Raw genomic sequence first — 20,399 nt, forward strand, 5'->3', positions numbered from 1 at the left:
TGTTATGTAAGAAGATGTAATATGAAATTTACATTGTGTATTTAGTTTTCTTACCATTAAAAGGGATTAGGCTAATTTAAAAAAATAGGTTACAAAATTTTTCCTTTTTCTGTTTATTTTTACAAATGAAATTATAGGGATCAGATTATTTCACTTCTTGTCCATTTCCCATTTTGAAATACAGATATTAGAATAATTTCTTATGTCTTATATAGCAGTGTATAATTGTCATTTTCTTAAACATTTGTTGAATGTATATATTTCTCTCTTAGAAAATACAGAGGTTCAAATTTTAAATGAAATTGGTGTCTAAATTCTCATTAAGGGAGTAAATAATAATGGATGAAGATAGATGCTTTAAAACATTCTCTGAGTTCAGGGAGTTTTTTTTTTTATTCAGGTAATATTTCTTATGTATTTTGGCAGACATTTTGTATGTAGTGTATTTAAGGCTGTCAGTTTACAAAAATTAACTAGGAAGGAATAGGACATGCATTGAGAAGTTTAGTTGTTTTTATTCACAGTAACACATAAAGTTAAAGTCATAATGCGTATTTCATTTTTTAGGGCTCTCTTGCTACTTGTCAGTTATCTGAGCCATTATTGTGGTTCATTTTGAGAGTATTGGATACTAGTGATGCCTTGAAAGCATTTCATGATATGGGTAAGATAAACTTTCACTGTCATTTAAGTGTAATTATGTGATAATATGTTACATTTTCATTTTTGTAGTCTTTTGTGGAAGTTTACTTTCAATGTTGAACTACGTGTCCTGAGATCGATTTCATTTCATATTCTTTGTAAATTTAGGTGGTGTTCAGCTCATATGCAATAATATGGTTACTAGTACAAGGGCTATTGTGAACACTGCAAGAAGTATGGTGTCAACTATTATGAAATTTCTTGATTCTGGTCCTAACAAAGCTGTTGACAGCACGTTGAAAACAAGAATACTAGCTTCTGAGCCTGACAATGCTGAAGGGATTCATAACTTTGCACCCCTCGGTAAGAAAAGTGTTATTAAATCTTAATTGTATGAATTTATTCAGTTTATTAGCTGGTATGAAGCAAAATTAGTTGAAGTAGGTTCATGATATTATATATTATACTATCACTAATTACGAACATTTTATTTTAAAGGTGGTAGGTATCTCAACATTCTACTTATGAGAGGGATTTTTTTTTTTTTTTTTTTTTTTTTTGGAGACAGAGTCTTGCCCTGTCACCAGGTGCCAGACTAGAGTACAGTGGCACAATCTCGGCTCACTGCAGTCTCCGCCTGCTGAGTTCAAGCAATTCTCCTGCCTCAGCTTCCCAAGTAGCTGGGACTATAGGCATGGGCCACCACGCCCAGCTAATTTTTTTTTTTTTAGTAGAGACGGGGTTTCACCACGTTGGTCAGGGTGGTCTCGATCTCGACCTCGTGATGCACCTGCCTCGGCCTCCCTAGAGGGAATGTTTTAACAGTTCTTTAGCAGTAAAATTTCTTTTTATTTGTGAGTTTAAATAGAAGCACAATTTAAGAAACTAAATAGAGATTCTTCAGTAAGTTTCCCTTAAATGTTCATCGATTTGAAATCTTATTTTCCTTCTTAAGTGGTACTGTCTTTTGTTTTGAGAGTCTCACTCTGTCACCTCGGCTGGAGTGCAATGATGTGATCTTGGCTACTGCAACCTCTGCCTCCTGGGTTCATGTGATTTTGTGGTGAACCTCCTGAGTAGCTGGGATTATAGGTGTGTGCCACCACACTGGCTATTTGTTTTTTTTGTTTGTTTGTTTTTTGTTTTGTATTTTTAGTAGAGATGGGTTTCCACCATGTTTTCCAGGCTAGTCTTGAACTCCTGGCCTGAAGTGATCCCTGCCTCGGATTCCCAAAGTGTTAGGACTACAGGCATGAGCCACTGTGCCTGGCCTTAAAGTGGTACTGTCTTTTTTAAAAGTTTTGAATTTAGGTATTTACTTTTTTATCTAGTTCACGTAGTTTCTTTTTAATTTTTCTTTTCATATTTCTAAATCATAGACATTGACATCTTATAATAAAGATTATTTTAAAGGTACAGGATATATTGGACATTGTTTTTTACTTAAATGGTTTAAAAAATTTTGAGCTAAATTTATTGCTGTTATCTTTAGTTTTCATGTATCACATGAGTATAAAGAAATTAGATAGCAGTTAATAATGAACTTGTCACCTTGTTAGTTGACATGATTTCCTAATGTTTTGTGAATATTTTTACAGTCATAGGATACTAAATACATTAAGAGAATCAGTTGTTCATGTTTTCAGTTAATTTTTCTGGTTTAATTTTATTTGAATAGATCTTAAGGCTTTATTACGTTTCTTTTGCAAGTTCTTATTTTATGTAAAATGTCTTCTCTAGGTACAATCACATCTAGTAGTCCTACAGCCCAACCAGCTGAAGTGCTATTGCAGGCCACACCTCCTCATAGAAGAGCTCGCTCTGCTGCTTGGTCCTACATCTTTCTTCCAGAGGAAGCTTGGTGTGACCTTACCATTCACCTTCCTGCAGCAGTGCTGCTTAAGGAGATACATATCCAACCTCATCTTGCATCTCTTGCAAGTGAGTAGTATGTTATAAAGAAGTATCATAAGAACAAACTTTAATTTAGAAACATTTGAAAATAAAAATAGTAAGCAGAAATACATTTAGTTGTGATTACCAGAGTGTGTAACTTCTGAACAATTTTTAGTGAAATAATTAATACTACCAAGTCATTTCCTGTGAAATGACTGTTAACCTCAGACAAAAAGAATGTGTGATGAAATGTAAACAGATATTTTTGTTATATATTATTTTGCATTTTCTTTTCTCTGAAATTTACCAAGCTTTAGTGTTAAGCTGAAATGAATTCATTACATATCCATTTTTTTTACCATGTTAGTTTTTTTAGCCTAGACCTTAGTCCTAGCCTTGCAGTGTGAAATTAGCATAGATTTGTGTGTTTGCCCTCCAGCTTCTTTAGAAGATAACTACCTTTTTGAGTAATATTTTATTATAATATTTTGATGACTTCAATGTGATTTTAACATTCATACTGTGTTTATTGTAATATTTCAGTATCCTTGTAATATTGTATCATTCATTTGATGCATGTTCACTGAATACATTTTATTGAACTTTATAAGACAATTCAAAATAATTTTTACAAAATATTAATAAATTATCTTAAGAGCCCTAACTCGTTCAAGTATTTATAAAGAATATGAAATACTCATTTGTGTTTTTTTTTTTTTTTTTTTTTTTTTTGAGGCAGGGTTTCACTCTATTGCCCAGGCTGGAGTACAGTTTAGATATCTCAGATCAATGCAGCCTTGACCTCTTAGACACAAATGATCCCCCACGCAGCCTCATGTGTAGCCGGGACCACAGGTGTGTGCCACTACTCCTGGCTAAATTTTTGTATTTTTTGTAGAGACAGGGTTTTGTTATGATGCCTAGGCTGCTTTCAAACTCCTGGACTCAAGCAATCTACTCACCTTGGCCTCCCAGAGTGCTGAAATTACAGGTGTGAGCAACTGCACTCAGCCCATTATGTATTTTTTGTGATTCCCAAATTCTTTCAATATAATTATGATATTCCTGGAATTGCTTAAATTAATACACATACTTCCGTTTATTGATTGATTCTCATTGCTATCAAATATCACTCAATAATTGGATGAGGAGCTATGGGAAATTTTGTAGATTCCTGGCATCTTTGGAGAAAATAGTTTTTTTCTACATATTTGCAAGATTAGACTGATATATCTTAATTACTTGTGGCATCCACACCACTTAGATGAAAACAGATCATAAAAAGGTAAAAGGAAAATATGCTAATACACAGTGTTTTAGGAGGTCAACAATAACTATATTAAAAGGCAAAATATATGTCAATTTAAGACTTAGGCTGCCTCTAAAATTTGGAAGAGATTGCTTTTATTTGGAAGGCAGAGGGGTCGGTCATAAGTGGTGGCATTTGAAGTTCAGCTGGATTTTGCACATGGGGATTGAAACAGGAAGCATATTACAAAGGGGGAACTCCTATGAAAAATTAATTGGTTTGAGTATTCCCTGCTTAAGTGTACTTGATTAAGAAATTTGGTTTTATTAATGGATTAAAGCAGAAGTTGAAAATATGTTTTGATATAGTGGAAATAACAGTCTTTAGGATCAGACATGAACTTGAATCAAAGATGTGTCATTTGTTCTTGGAGTGTGGATTACTTAATCTCTTTTACTATGTCTGCTTATGTAAAATGTAAGTAATACTTTCCTCAAAAGGTTTTGAAGAGTAAATTTAAAAATTAATTTGACTGTCTAGTTATCAGTATAAACCTGGCATGTAATTCCTTATTTTACCACTGAAATTAAAAATAAAATGAAATTTCAAAGGTTTTAGTTGACATGTATTTATTATATAGGGTTCCATGTTAAGCTAGAAAGAAATAATTTTCCTGTAGTAGCTACCAGTTGTTTGTTCACTGGGGACTCCTTAAATTTGAGCAAGAATTGATTTTTTAAAAATTCTTGTGGATATTTGGTTTAATTTGAAAAGGAGGCCAGGCACAGTGGCTCACACCTGTAATTCTAACAGTTTGGGAGGCCAAGGCAGGTGAAACACATGAGGCCAGGAGTTTGAGACCAGCCTGGCTAACATGGCAAAACCCTGTCTCTACTAAAAATAAAAAAAATTACCTGGACTTGGTGGCACCTGCCTGTAGTTCCAGATGCTTGGGAGGCTGAGGCAGGAAAATCACTTGAGCCCAGGAGGGGTAGGTTGCAGTGAGCCAAGATTGCGCCACTGCACTCACTCCAGCCTGGGCAACAGAGTGAGACTCTGTCTAAAAAAAAAAAAAGAAAAGCGATTTCTAAGCTCAGCTGTAAGGTTAAACTCAATGTTTAAAAATGTCACAATCTAGTAGTAATAAAATAATTGGTAGAAAAACAAGTTTTATATTTTCTTTTCCAAATTATTTAAAACAGTAAACCATAGCATATTAATCAAATATAGTTTCATATTACTTGTGATAATTTTGAATAGAGAAGAAATGATAATATAATTACCTATTTGGCCAGTTTTATTCAGAGGGAGCATCAAGTACATGTGCATCACACATCTTTGATTCCTCTTTTTTTAAGGTGAATGTTGGAATGTTTAAGTATAATTTTTATTATATTGTAGATCAAATATTTTGTGTAGAAAAGTAGCTTCAAAATTATGGTGAAAGTCATTGTCAACGTATAATTTGTTGTATAAATTTTCTTTTTATAAGTTCATGATGAATACAACTGAAAGCTACTATTTTACTGGGATTTTTATTAAACTGTCCAATCTAGTTTACTTTGCCTTTTGTGATGATTCGATTTTCTCTTTCAATAGCCTGCCCATCCTCAGTGTCTGTTGAAGTAAGTGCAGATGGAGTAAATATGCTACCTTTGTCCACTCCTGTTGTCACAAGTGGTCTCACCTACATAAAAATTCAGCTTGTAAAAGCTGAAGTAGCTTCTGCTGTCTGCCTTAGACTACATCGTCCACGAGATGCCAGCACATTAGGCCTTTCACAGATTAAATTATTGGGGCTCACTGCTTTTGGTACTACCTCTTCAGCAACAGTTAATAATCCATTCCTTCCTTCTGAAGATCAGGTATCCAAAACAAGGTATGTTTTGTTTCTTTTTTAAAAAAAATTTCTGTTCTTTTTTGTTTTATTGGCAGGGTTGGGGGATAGGGGACTTACTTATTCTGTGGGTTTTTCTTTTTTAGGTCTTAGGTCTTTGTTCCATAGGAATCTATGTAATACAGTTTTATTAGGTGTAATATAGACAGTTTTATGGAAACAGAATGCTGAGACTGATTAAAATTGAGGTGTATGTATGTTTAGTCTTTGAGATGATCCATATCCTACATATAGGTGTAGATTCTAATTTTCTGGCTTGTAATTTTTTGTATCATATTCTGTTACGGGGATGTGCAAATGCCTATGACCAGGATTACATCTGAACCATACCAACTGCTCTTAGAAACAGGGACTTAGTCTTAATATGGTAATTCCTGAGTGTTAGTTAACAGAAGGATTATATCTGAACCAAACAAACAAGGACCCAAATATATTTTTTAGTCAACATTTTTCTGATAGTTTTTGACAGCTGAAAATTTTATAGATGGATTTTATCGAAAGTTTTGCCTGATTAAAATAAATTTAGGATTTCTATTCTCAAGGTGCTAAGACTTAGTTTTAGAAGTCTATAATAGTAAATCGTTTGTATCAACATATATAATTGCATGTGAAAACAGGTTTCTGGCTGATTTCTTAAAGCAAACACATGGTTTTTAAATGCCATGGATACAAGTCCTTTTATATGTGATTTATAGTGCAAACTTTCTGTTTACTGAACTTGCAGCATTCTAAAAAACATTTCTTAAATTGGTTAATACTATTTATGAAACACAGCATGCTGATCTTTAAAAAGTTATGTTCTACCCTGAAATGGTTTGAGCTACTTACATTGATCAGACAAATCATTTTGTATTGTATATTTCAGTATTGGATGGTTACGATTATTGCATCATTGCCTTACTCACATAAGTGATCTAGAAGGAATGATGGCAAGTGCAGCTGCACCTACTGCTAATCTGCTGCAGACTTGTGCTGCCTTACTGATGTCACCTTACTGTGGAATGCATTCTCCCAACATCGAGGTTGTGCTTGTAAAGATAGGACTGCAGTCTACTAGAATTGGCCTGAAGCTCATAGACATTCTCCTGAGAAATTGTGCAGCATCAGGCAGTGATCCTACAGGTGATAATTAACTTTGATATTTAAATGTTTACATGTCTGTAAAGTAACAGCAGTTGAACTATGTGATCTTTGTGCTTAACTCTGTTGGGGAAATTATTTTTCCTTTTAGTTTTATTATTTTTAGACTTTGTTCTTTGTTGTTGGAATTTATGAAAGACTCATTTTCAATGAATAAATTAAATTAAGCAAATCTTCCCATCGTTAACTTGCTTATTTAGCAAACTTTTTTTTTGGATTCTTTGTTGCAAGATTTGAATAGCCCTTTACTTTTTGGAAGACTAAATGGACTCTCTTCTGACTCTACGATAGATATTCTTTACCAGCTTGGAACAACTCAGGATCCTGGTACAAAAGACAGGTATGATTTTATTTTTCATTTAATTAAGCACACAAATGCACACAATCGTGCTGTGGTGAATGTTACTTACATAGTTTTTCTTTAGATGATCTCATAAAAGTTAGGACAGTACTGTTATATATTGTATGTTTACCATATGCCTCACACGATGTAACTTCTGCAAGTGTTCATGAACATTAGATATACATTTATATATATTTGAACATACTTTAAGCAAATTTGAACTTAAATAGAATTCTTAGTTAATACTGCTTTTGAGGAATGGAATGGAACAAGACCTATATTTTTAAGTTGGCTGTGTTGTGAAAGGACCCTTGTAAAGTGATAGTATCAGAGTCATACTATCTTAGGTAGTACTTAATACGTGTATATGAATGTAGGAGTATTGTGTCTATAATTGGTACTTCGACTGTCGATAACGGTTGTTCTAAATGTTTATTATTGATTATCATATTCATTGATGTATGTTCGTTACTCTCTGCACTCTTTCCTGCTACTTACCACAGAATGAAACAATATCATACCATGTGAATGATATTTCAACACTTTGGCTAAATATTTAGTGATTTCTTTTTTTTTAACATTTAGTTAATTTTGATGAGTTGTCCTAATGTCCTTTTACCTTGATATCTTTTACTTCCAAATTGATACTAACTTGAAGTACTTTTGAAACATATTTTTGTTGATAAATTTTTGAGCAAATATTTGGCATTTTTTGTTTTTATGTATAGCATTCATATTAGAAAAACACATTTATAGAGAGATTACTTCCTGATTTATGTTACTTTTTAATATTTGGATTATGTTTAAAATGAAGTCATTTGATGTTTTATTAATTTCTTTAATAAGTTATCAAAATTACGAATAACATTTGAACATGTATTGCTTTATTTACTTATTTATTTATTTATTTTGAGATGGAGTTTCGCTCTTATTGCCCAGACTGAAATGCAGTGGTGCGATCTCGGCTCACCACAACCCCTGTCTCCCGGGTTCAAGGGATTCTCCTGCCTCAGTCTCCCAAGTAGCTGGGATTACAGGCATGTGCCACCACGGCCCGCTAATTTTGTATTTTTAGTAGAGATGGGGTTTCTCCATGTGGGTCAGACTGGTCTTGAGCTCCTGACCTCAGGTGATCTGCCCACCTTGACCTCCCAAAGTACTAGAATTACAGGCATGAGCCACCATGCCCAGCAGCAGTTCTTTTTGATAAAGTAATAATTTGTGCCAAATTTGAATCATAATGGTTGGTAGTGGTTAAAATATTTAAAATATCAGTGTTAAATATTTTTCCAGAACAGGTTGCTTGAAATCTCTTAGGATTATTTGATTTTTAAATAATATTATGGCTTTTTTTATGAGAGGAAAATCAAGCTTAATTCATTTTCTCTGCATAGTACTTTTTAAAACATGAATGTTTGTCGTATAAAACTGACATTAATGACAAGATTGTTGGACTGAGAAAATTGTCTTCCTTGTCTTCTGAATTGTTTTTATTACCCATCATGTGAAATTGAAAGTTTAAGTCTTATCTTTCAGAATTAGTATTACATATCTTCCTATCCCCATTTCTTTACTGTGAAGCCAGAATCTAATATTCTAAAATAGAAATTTGAAGGAAAATAAACCAAATGTAAACACAGTGTTTTAAGAACTTCACAGATCTTATCCCATGTTTTGTTTTTTCTACAAACTCTATAGTATTATTGCTTTAAAAAGTCTTTTGCTCTCAGGTAGTGGTTCAAAATTGGGTGTGTTTTACTGGTTCTCAGCTCCAGGGGATTGGGATTAGTGTGATACTTGACCAATAACCTTGTTACTTCTAAATAACAGATACCTCTGTTTTTAAAAGTACTATACAGAGAAAATAAATTAAGGTTAATTTCCCTCGTATAAAAATTATACTTAAAAAATATACATAAATGTTGAGGGTATATTCTGTTGTCAGAATGAAGGAAGGTAAGTGGCTATTACTAGTATTTAATGCTAGGGTCCAGGGATATGAAACATGCTATATTTCATGAGACTTAACACAATGAAAAATTAGCACCAGATCACTGTACTAGTGTGTTATCTCAAAACTTTTGGTTGGTTAAAATTGGTAAAGTTATTGGAAAACTGGAGCTGGAACTACTGTGTCTTTGTTGCTATTAGATTCCTTTTTTTTCCTATTTTAGATTAAAATAATCAAGAACAATTAGTATATTATTCTCATAATTATCCTATTATCATGCAGAGATGGTATTTATATTAAATACCAGTTATGCTATAGTTGGTTATATGAATTCATTTTCTTCATTTAAGAATTCAAGCCTTGTTAAAATGGGTTAGTGATTCTGCAAAAGTGGCTGCTATGAAGAGAAGTAGCAAGATGAACTACATGTGCCCTAACTCCTCAACAATAGAGTATGGTCTTCTGATGCCATCTCCTTCCCATTTGCACTGTGTAGCAGCCATTCTGTGGCATAGTTATGAGTTGCTTGTAGAGTATGATTTACCGGCACTCTTGGACCAAGAGCTCTTTGAGTAAGTATGATTTATGAAATTCTTTCCCCGCCCCCCAGTACTAGATCACTTAATGTTCACTTGATAAAACAGAGTATTTTACATGTTGATTTGGAGAAACATAATGTTTTGAAAGTAGTAAATATAATCTTTTGAAATGAATTGTCAAACAACTGTAATTTATCTTCGTGTTTTAAGAAGATATGTTAGCAGTTGCCTTCTTTTTTTTAACCTAAAATTAGAATACTTGATGTAGATGTTCCTGTGGTTCATAGTGTTTATTCTTAATTGCAGATTTTCTCACCAGATTATATTATCTTTAATGTACAACTGTGGCAGGAAAGTACAGCTAGAGAACTTTGGGCCCGGTGTGGTGACTCACACCTGTAATCCCAATACTTTGGAGGCTGAGGCGGGAAGATCACTTGAGTCAGGAGTTCAAGACCAGCTTGGGCAACATAGCAAAACCTTGTCTCTACAAAAATACAAAAGTCAGAAGGCAGGGCACAGTGGCTCCTACCTGTAATCCCAGCACTTTGGGAGTTCAAGGAGGGCAGATCACGAGGTCAGGAGTTTGAGACCAGCCTGGCCAACATGGTAAAACCCTGTCTCTACTAAAAATACAAAAATTAGCCCTATGTAATGGTGTGCATCTGTAATCCCAGCTACTCAGCTGGCTAAGGCAGGAGAATTGCTTGAACCTGGGAGGCAGAGGTTGCAGTGAGCCGAGATCATGCCATTGTACTCCATCCTGGGTGACAAGAGCAAGTGTTTGTCTCAAAAATAAACAAAAACAAAAACACCTCATAGAAGTCAGCCAGGGTGACATGGACCTGTGGTCCCAGCTACTTGGGTGGCTGAGGTACAAGAGTTGTTTGAGTCTAGGTGGTGGATGTTGCAGTGAGCTGAGCTCACACCACTGCACTCCAGCGTGGGCAACAGAGGGAGACTTGTGTCTCAAAAAAAAGAACTTTGAGAAGTTGAGATGGGAGGATCACTTGAAACTAGGAGTTTCAGGCCAGACTGGCTAAAATAGCAAGACCAAGTCTCTACAAAAAATTTAAAAATTAGCCAGGCTTGGTGGCATGTTCCTCTAGCCCTAGCTACTTGGGAGGTTGAGGCGGGAGGATCACTTGAACCCTGGAGTTAGAGGCTGCATTTTCCTATGATGGCACCAGTGGCACTCCATTCAGGGAAACAGAGCAAGATGTCATCTCAAAAAAGAACAAAAATGTAAAGCTAGAAAATTTGAGACTTTTGTAGATTGTCCTTTTGACATGTTTTTATTTACCCACGTTTCTTCACCATATTTAGCTAAGTCTTTGCTGAACTTACTGATAGGTAACTGTTAAGTCTGCAGCAGAATATATTTATTTTTGAAGAGTTCCTATGACATATTAAAAATAGGCCTGTTGTCTTCTGGTAGGTCATCTTCATATTTGGCCTTAGCAGTTGGCAAATATCAAATCCTTGACTTAATTTGTAAGCCTCATTGATAGTTTTTTATTTGTAAACATAAATTTAAGCCATTAGTCATGTGGAGTTTAACGTAAACATTTCTTTGGCATGTTTTTTTTGTTTCTCTATGTGACTTTTAGGTCACACAAAAAATGATAGAACCATTTTAAAATAGTTTACTTGATTTTCTGTACTCATTTATAAGTGTAAACTTCCAATGTACCTAAATTCTTAAATTTTAAATATATATGTATGCAGTGTTAAATATTACAGTACAGTGTATGTAATTTTTGTCAGAGTATAAATTGAACTATAATAGAAATATTTGAAACAGTGAGTTGCTTCTAAAAAAAACTTGTATCATTAATATGATATCTTTTATTTTTCTAGGTTACTTTTTAATTGGTCCATGTCTCTTCCCTGCAATATGGTTTTGAAGAAAGCTGTTGACAGTCTGCTTTGCTCAATGTGTCACATACACCCAAACTATTTTTCTTTGCTCATGGGCTGGATGGGAATTACCCCTCCTCCAGTGCAGTGTCACCATAGACTGTCCATGACAGATGATAGCAAAAAGCAGGATCTCAGTTCATCTTTAACAGATGACTCTAAAAATGCACAAGCACCTCTTGCATTAACTGAATCACATTTGGCTACCCTTGCTTCCTCTTCTCAATCTCCAGAAGCTATTAAACAATTACTAGACTCAGGTTTGCCTTCTCTTCTTGTGAGGAGTCTGGCTAGTTTCTGCTTTAGCCACATTTCTAACTCAGAAAGCATTGCTCAATCAGTAGATACTTCCCAGGACAAACTCAGGCGCCATCATGTTCCACAACAATGTAATAAGATGCCTATCACAGCAGACCTAGTTGCTCCTGTTCTTAGGTTTTTGACAGAAGTTGGCAATAGCCATATTATGAAAGATTGGCTTGGTGGTTCTGAAGTCAATCCGCTATGGACAGCACTTCTGTTTTTATTGTGTCACTCCGGGTCCACTTCTGGAAGCCATAATTTAGGTGCACAACAGACCAGTACAAGATCAGCTTCTCTTTCTTCAGCTGCTGCAACAGGATTGACTACTCAACAGCGCACGGCAATTGAGAATGCAACTGTTGCATTCTTTCTGCAGTGCATTTCATGCCATCCTAATAATCAAAAGCTGATGGCACAGGTAAGAGAAAAACTAACTTATGTTTTAGTTGTTTTATTGTATAAGAAAGGGCCATGTATGAAGGCCAGGTGATAATAAATTTTGTTGGGAGGGGGTAAGTGCCTTTAAGGATCTGAATGTAAACTATAACTAAAGTACTGTTATCTCCTTTCTCCCCCTCACAATATGCTGTCACTTGAATTTGCTTGTTCTTTATAATAAGATGATTGGCAAATTCATTGGGATCCTAGCTAGATCATACAATCCTCATTTTAAAAAAATTTCCACAAACAAAAAGAAAAGACCCGAAAGAACATTTCAGCTGCTGGAACAGTATTAACACTGCTCACTGGATACTGATGTGTGTTGAGGCGTTGTATTTTTGAGTAACCAGATTACCATACTGATAGTTTGGTGCTCTTTAAACAGGCATTAGATTAGATTTCAGATAGGAGACTCCAGATAAGACACAGAAAAAATGTGAAAGGTCCGGCATGGTGGCTCACACCTGTAATTCCAGCATTTTGGGAGGCCAAGGTCAGGAGTTCTAGACCAATCTGGCCAACATGGTGAAACCCGGTCTCTACTAAAAATACAAAAACAATTAGCAGGGTGTGGTGGTGTGCGCCTGTAATCCTAGATACTCAGGAGGCTTAGGCAGGGGAATTGCTTGAACCAGGGAGGTGGAGGTTACAGTGAGTCAAGAGCAACAGAGTGAGACTCCATCTTAAAAAAAAAAAATGTGGAAGATAATTTATAATATGATGTCTCTTGGCCCAAAATCCTAAAGGTAGAATTATTTCAAGAGTAATTCTAGTTGGCTTTTTGCAAAATTTTGCTATTGGCTACCTTTTGTGACCTTGGGCATATTGTTTAATCTTATAAAATGGGGCTGGCAATACCTGCCTCAAGGAATTTTTGAGACTGTTAAATATTTTAATTTGTATATCGTACCTAGCATAGAGGCTATATGAGATATGGTAGACACTAGTAAATAATTTTTCCCCTTGTTATTTAATAGTGCTTATTCAAGTCAAACTTTCTTAGTACCTAGAAAGATAGGTATTATAATTTTTATAAAATACTGAAGGAGTTAACTTTACTAAGAAGAAGAGCAGGCCAGGCACAGTGACTGATACCTATAATTCCAGTACTTTGGGAAGCCAAGGCATGTGGAACACTTGAGCTCAGAAGTTCGAGACCAGCTTGGACAACTTGGCAAAACCCCCTGTCTAACAAAAAAAGAAATAATAATAACAATTAGCTGGGCATGGTGGTATGCGCCTTTCATCCCAGCTACTCAGGATGCTTGAGGTGGGAGGATCACTTGAGCCCAGGAAGTTGAGACTGCAGTGAGCTGAGATCACACCACTGCCCTCCATCCTGGGCAACAGAGCAAGACTGTGTCGCCAAAACAAAAACCAAAACAAAAGAGAAGAAGGAGAGCAAGATATTTTACTGCCTGTAGTAATTAATTACTGGGAAAATATCTCTGCTAAACATGCATATTAAAAGAAAGTGCTTAAATTACCAACTTCACCCAAGGGCATGATTATAGGTATTCGAAATTTTGGTTTGTGCTTCTGGGTAGCATGAACTCTTTGTGTCCCATTGATTTCTCTTTTAGTTTCTTATTAAGGCTTTATATATATTTTGGGGGTGGTGGTGAGGTGGGACAGGATCTCTCTCTGTTGCCCAGGCCTGGAGTACAGTTGTGCAGTCACGGCTCACTGAAGCTTTTGGGCTCAAGCAATCTTCCTGGCCCAGTCTCCCGAGTAGCTGGGACTACTGGCACATGCCACCACGCCCAGCTGATTTTTTGGGGGAAAGGTGTGTGGTTAGAGATGGAGTTTCACCATGTTGCCTAGGCTAGTCTGGAATTCCTGGGCTCAAGGAATTCTGTCAGCTTCCCAAAGTTCTGAGATTACTGGTGTGACCCACCATGTTTGGCCTTGTTCTATATTTTTAATATACTCTTAAAAATAATTTTTATCATAACCATATCAATATTGACTAAAGGTAACAGAAGTTTGTTATGTGAGACATTCATTATGTGAAAATTCGTTAGTAGTAATTTTTTTAAACCCTGGATACATTTCTTAAACTTTTAACTTTATCTCCTTCAGTATTCATATATTTTAAGATAAAATCATTTCTTTCCTCTTTTAACAAAAAAACATAACCACTAGACCCCTCCGAGACATTTGTTCTTTAGTTGCTGATTTGATACGTTAAAATAAACTTGTTAATTCATACTTTCTATTTTCTTTTTATCTCTCAAAATAGAAAGCTGCATATATCTTGCATTTAACTTTTTAAGTATTTTGTCTTGCCAGGTTCTTTGTGAACTATTTCAGACATCTCCTCAAAGAGGGAACCTTCCAACATCTGGGAACATTTCAGGGTTTATACGAAGATTGTTTTTACAGTTGATGCTGGAAGATGAGAAAGTGACAATGTTTCTTCAGTCTCCATGTCCAGTGAGTATTTAACACTTAATCATTGGCTGTGTATGTATAATATTTTATAATTTTCTATCAGAGCCTGAAGTTATCACCTATGTTCTAACTTCTAATATAACAAACTGAAACTAGCACAGCCTTTATACCTAATGACAGAACTTGACACTTTAAGGATAGCACTCTTCCTCATGCCTAGAAATAACATAATTTTACCTGAGTAGTATAGTTTGATTTGTGGGAAAAAAAGAAAAATATTAGGTACAGATTGATAATGCAAAAGTTGACCAACAAACCATGGCAAACATGCTATATCTAAAATAAATTATAGGATTTGAGTATTTTTTTCTTACATGCTTTTGAGATTATTTTATAACAATATGTATTCCAAAAAGTTACTCTTGATTTCCTTGATTTCTTGATTTTCAGCTATACAAAGGTAGAATTAATGCTACTAGCCACGTCATCCAGCATCCAATGTATGGAGCAGGCCACAAATTCCGTACTCTTCATTTACCAGTCTCAACGACATTATCAGATGTTCTTGACAGAGTGTCAGGCAAGTCAGATTTAAGTATTAGTTTTTCTTTAACTTTATGTTTGATGTATATGGAGTTTATTGTTTTTGTAACTTTATTTTCTGCATCCATTTGGCAACCATTAATGACTAGAAAAATAAAAGAATAAAAGAGTTGAAGAGATTTGGGAGTTGTTGTTACCATACATACCAAACATCTTTATAGTTTGAAGCATAAGTAAGTCAATCAAATGGACAAAATGGGAAATATATGTAGGCACCCTTAATTCTTTTGGTTTAATGTGCCACAGTGACAAATGGGCAGGTAGAAATATAGACAAACCATTGATGGCATGTTCTCACAATAAACGATCTGGTTATTTTATACTAGATAAATTGTGGGATATTTAGGTTAATAGCAAGATTCAAATTAATAAACATTTACTAAATTGAAGATAGTGATCGGTGACATAAATGGAGTAGGTAGAATTGACTGGTTACCTTATTGTTTATTGTAGTCAGTGAGGAAAGCAGAGAGAACATTTTTCCCTAGGTTCTTGCCTGTATTTTACAGGGTGATACCGTCAAACAACATATGGGATACTTTTTTAAAAAGCAGTTTTTGATGGCAAAGACATATAAACTATTTATTTATTTATTTATTTGTTTGAGAGAGTCTTACTCTGTCACCCAGGCTGGAGTACAGTAGAACAATCTCAACTTAACACAACCTCTGCCTCCTGGTGTCAAGCAATTCTCCTGCCTCAGCATCCCAAGTAGCTGGGATTACAGTTGTGTACCACCATGCCCAGCTATTTTTTTTCTGTATTTTTAGTAGAGACTGAGTTTCACCATGTTGGCCAGGCTGGTCTCAAACTCCTGACCTCATGTGATCTGCCCACCTTGGCCTCCCAGAATACTAGGATTATAGGTGTGAACCACTGCACCTGGCCCATATCAACTTTAAATACTTGGAGCGCCTCTCAGAAATTCTAGTTAATCAGTGAGTGAATTTACTGAGCATCTGCAAAATGTAAGCACTATAATTTGTCCTAAGATTATAAACATGAGCAAGACACACATTCCGCCCCACAAGATTGTTGTGATCTTATATCTGTTGTCAGCTTCTGAAATAAGCTAGAAATGTCTGTTTGCGTTATAACAAATATGTGTATATTTCTATCTGTATACATAAGAGGAGACCTAAGTTTTTAATGGAAGCTGTAAACTGAAGGACAAATAGGAGTATCTAAGAAAAAAGTTGGAAATGTCTATTTATCAGTTAAAAATACAAATCTAAAGCCCAGAGTAAAAGAGTTGAAGAGATTTGGGAGTTGTTACCGTACATAGATGGTAAGTGAGACTATGTGAAGGGATATGATTGTAGGTAGGAAAGATTGTTTTCTGCTTCACAGTCAGTGTGTCTAACATAAATATGCATAAAATCATAATTCTTTCCTACCTTTTCACAAGTTATACAGTAGGTTGTTAGTATACTATTATAAATATTTTTAAAAGTTTACTTGAAAATGGCTGCCTTATCTCTTACAGAGAAACTTTTTTGAAAATTTGATGTTAGAGGCTATTTTATATCAGTGTCTTGAAATTGTCCATTCTACATGAGGAAGAAAAATGAAAATTAAAAATTAAATTAATGGGCCAGGCACGGTGGTTCACACCTGTAATCCCAGCACTTTGCGAGGCCAAGGCAGGTGGATCACCTGAGGTCAGGGGTTCAAGACCAGTCCCGCCAACATGGTGAAACCCATCTCTACTAAAAATACAAAAATTAGCTTGGCATGATGACGCACACCTGTAGTCCCAGCTACTCAGAGGCTGAGGAAGGAGAATCACTTGAACCCTAGAGGCAGAAATTACAGTGAGCTGAGATTGTGCCACTGCACTCCAGCCTGGGCAACAGAACAAGACTATTTCAAAAAACAATGGAAAATGAAACAAATGAAGTGGGGAAGAGCACCAAAGCTCAATTATTGATACTGATATTTCATATGTTTAACTTGAAGTGCAAAAGTAGACATTTTAATACAAAATAACTGAAAATTGAACATTTTAATCAGTCTTTACTGTGGAAGAATGCTATTCTAAAACATTCTATCATTCAAAATATTTTACAAAATAGTTTTCTGTGTTACACAAAAATAAAAGAAAGCTAATTGCTTTAGAAGTATACTACCTTATAACTTATATGTCTGGATGTAACCTCTATTTGCCAATTTTTTTGGTTCTTTAAAGTGGCTTGATGATCTTTAGCCATATTTTATGATATATTTACTTATATGTTTATATCATATCAACATGTACAAGAACAAGTAATTTGGGCAGGGCGCGGTGGCTCACGCCTGTAATCCCAACACTCTGGGAGGCTGAGGCAGGCGGATCACAAGGTCAGGAGATCGAAACCATCCTGGACAACATGGTGAAACCCCATCTCTACTAAAAATACAAAAATTACCTGGGTGTAGAGGCATGCACCCATAGTCCCAGCTAATCGGGAGGCTGAGGCAGGGGAATTGCTTGAATCCAGGAGGCAGAAGCTTCAGTGAGCTGAGATTGCACCACTGCACTCCAGCCTGGCAACAGAGCAAGACTTATCTTAAGAAAAAAAAAAAAAGAACAAGTAATTGAGAAGTATTGCCTCAGTAAATATACCTACTATCTATAGCTTTTCAGAATATTACTTTCTTTTTTCTTTTTTTTCGTTTGAGATGTAGTCTCACTCTGCATTAGTTGAGCCCATGAGTTCCACACCACCTCGGCAACAGCAAGACCTCATCTCAAAAAAAAAGAAAAAAGAAAAAAAAAGCAAAGACGAGAATGTTACAACCAGCCAAAAAGGAAGTGACCTTTCCTTTTTCCTTTTTCATCTTTCCTTTCCTGTCCTGTTCTTCAAAATTACAGGTGTGAGCCACCGCACCAGGCTGACAATATTACTTTCAGATAAATACCTTCATATGTGTCAGTCTGTTTGCTTTTACAAATTTTTGTTACTGGTTTTAAGCAGTATGATTATGTGCCTTAGAATTTTTTCTTCACGTTTCTTATGATTAGAATTTGTTGACTTCTTTGAATCTGTGTGTTTATAGATTTCACAAAATTTGGAAATATTTTGCCAATTATTTCTTCAAATGTTTTGCCTCCCCCTCACCCCTTTTTTTTTTGAGACAGAATCTAGCTCTGTTGCCCAGGCTGGAGTGCAGAGTGCAGTGGTGCAGTCTTGGCTCACTGCAACCTCCGCCTCCCGGGTTCAAGTGATTCTCCTGCCTCAGTTTCCCGAGTAGCTGGGATTAAAGATGCTTGCCACCATACCCAGCTAATTTTTGTATTTTTAGTAGAGATGATATTTTGCTGTGTTGGCCAGGCTGGTCTCGAACTCCTGACCTCATGATCCGCCTGCCTCAGCCTGCATCGGCTTTCCAAAGTGCTGGGATTACAAGCATGAGCCACTGCGCCCGACCTGCCCCACCTTTTTTATAATTACAGTTATTCACTTACTAGGCTATGTTAAGTTGTTTGATACCTCCCCAAATCTATGTTTCCTTTCTCCTCCAATCATTTTCTTCTCTATTTTTAAATTTTGGATAATTTCCTGTGTCTAATTTGTTAGAAGTTTTATATCTTCTTGTCCTTACTTAAAATGTATAGGCTTTCTTCAACTTTCTTGAACATAGTAATCTCGTTTGTATTATTTTTCTCTTCCTTATGGATTGTATGTTCTTCCTGCTTTATTTGCCTGGAAAATTTTCTTGGATACCAGACAATGTAAATTTTACTTTTTGGGGTGCTAAATATTTTGTATTCTAATATGTATATTTTATTTTTTCATGAAATGTAATGATAATATTTGAAAACTGTTGCTTTTAGACTTGCTTTTTATCTTTGTAAATAGGATCAGAGCAGCTTCTAATCTAAGGCAAGACTTCTATAATTATAGGAATTTTTTATAAACCAATGTTGTCTAGTTTGGTAACTGTTAAGCACATGAAATGAGACTAAAAAACCAAATTTTTTAATTTAATTTTTAATTTTAATGAATTTTACCTTTAAATAGGTACTACATTAGAATAGAATTAGGGTACCAGATTTGAAAATGCAGTTCTAAATCCCATTTGACCCCATTACTAAGGCTCTGTCCTTATGAGTACTCTGATAGGAATTCACTAGATGTCAAGAACACAAAGCATTTCATTCCCTAAAATCCTGGGGTTGTTTGCCCTACTACTTTTGGGTCGCACCTTTTCTGTCCTTCAGTAGTTTGCTCACATGTGCTCATCAGTACATGTTGAAGTCTTTAAGACCCTCTTTAGATCTCTGGAGAGCTAGGGATCTCTAGATTTATAGATGCAAATCTCTTCTTCCTGGATTCCTGGCTCTGTATCCTGGATTCCCAGCTCTTGTATCCTTAGTCTAGGAGACATCTAGGTTGTGCTGAGCTGTGGCCTAGGAATTCTTTTTCCAGACAGCTCACACAATTCTAGGGCTCACCTTATCCAGGCATCACTGCCCTGCCCTGCCTTGCCTGATGCTCAGTGTCTAGAAAGTATTGTTAGTATATATTTCTAGTTAATGGTCATTTCAGGTGGGAGAATGAACCTTGTTATTCTATCTTGGCCAGAAGTGGAATTCTAAAACAGAGCACTTTTTTTTGTCTATTCAAGTACAGAGAAAAAAATAGAAATTTGTATTAAAAAATTAAAAAGTAAATTAATATTAGAAACCAGAGCAGTTTTAAAAGGAGATTGAAAAAATTTTTCATACTGATACCTTTTAGTGTTTGAATGGTGTTTATTCTTTATATTTACTTTTGAGATAAGGGTAATAAATGAAAATTAGCTGAACTTCTAATTGCACTAAGTAAATTATTACCTAATATTCTTTATGTATTATTCTTACCTGATTATGCTATGAATTAACTTTGTGAATTTCTTATTATTTAAATGTTTCACTATGACTGTGTCAATATGTTTACCATTTTTGGTTGCTTGGTTTTTTTTTAGTAAAATGTATTGTTGCAGCATGCATTTATAATGTATATAAAATTTTTTATCTCACAAAACAAACTGTCTATAGGCAATTAGCAGTTGGTATTAAGAAGCTGTATAGATTGAAATCACTTTCATATACTAAA

The 20,399-nt window shown here is 35.2% G+C and overlaps 1 protein-coding gene across 10 annotated transcripts in view; it reads left to right on the top strand.

Annotated features, from left to right (window-relative positions):
* Positions 1 to 20,399, top strand: part of BIRC6 (baculoviral IAP repeat containing 6) — a 259,855-nt gene that overhangs the window by 152,619 nt on the left and 86,837 nt on the right. For all 10 annotated transcript variants that reach the window (XR_001111187.2, XM_012475391.2, XM_012475389.3 and 7 more), the window contains 10 exons: positions 568 to 664; positions 811 to 1,005; positions 2,383 to 2,583; positions 5,387 to 5,666; positions 6,550 to 6,806; positions 7,056 to 7,164; positions 9,469 to 9,690; positions 11,518 to 12,298; positions 14,614 to 14,757; positions 15,166 to 15,295. Coding sequence is in view for 9 of the 10 variants with exons in the window: in XM_012475391.2 (XP_012330814.2) it covers positions 568 to 664; positions 811 to 1,005; positions 2,383 to 2,583; positions 5,387 to 5,666; positions 6,550 to 6,806; positions 7,056 to 7,164; positions 9,469 to 9,690; positions 11,518 to 12,298; positions 14,614 to 14,757; positions 15,166 to 15,295 (2,416 nt within the window). In the remaining variant the exon portion in view is untranslated. The remainder of the gene's footprint in view (positions 1 to 567; positions 665 to 810; positions 1,006 to 2,382; positions 2,584 to 5,386; positions 5,667 to 6,549; positions 6,807 to 7,055; positions 7,165 to 9,468; positions 9,691 to 11,517; positions 12,299 to 14,613; positions 14,758 to 15,165; positions 15,296 to 20,399) is intronic.

This window comes from Aotus nancymaae, unplaced genomic scaffold, assembly GCF_030222135.1.
Source record: "Aotus nancymaae isolate 86718 unplaced genomic scaffold, 86718_ANA_hifiasm-v0.15.2.pri h1tg000057l, whole genome shotgun sequence".
Taxonomy (NCBI): Eukaryota; Metazoa; Chordata; class Mammalia; order Primates; family Aotidae; genus Aotus; species Aotus nancymaae.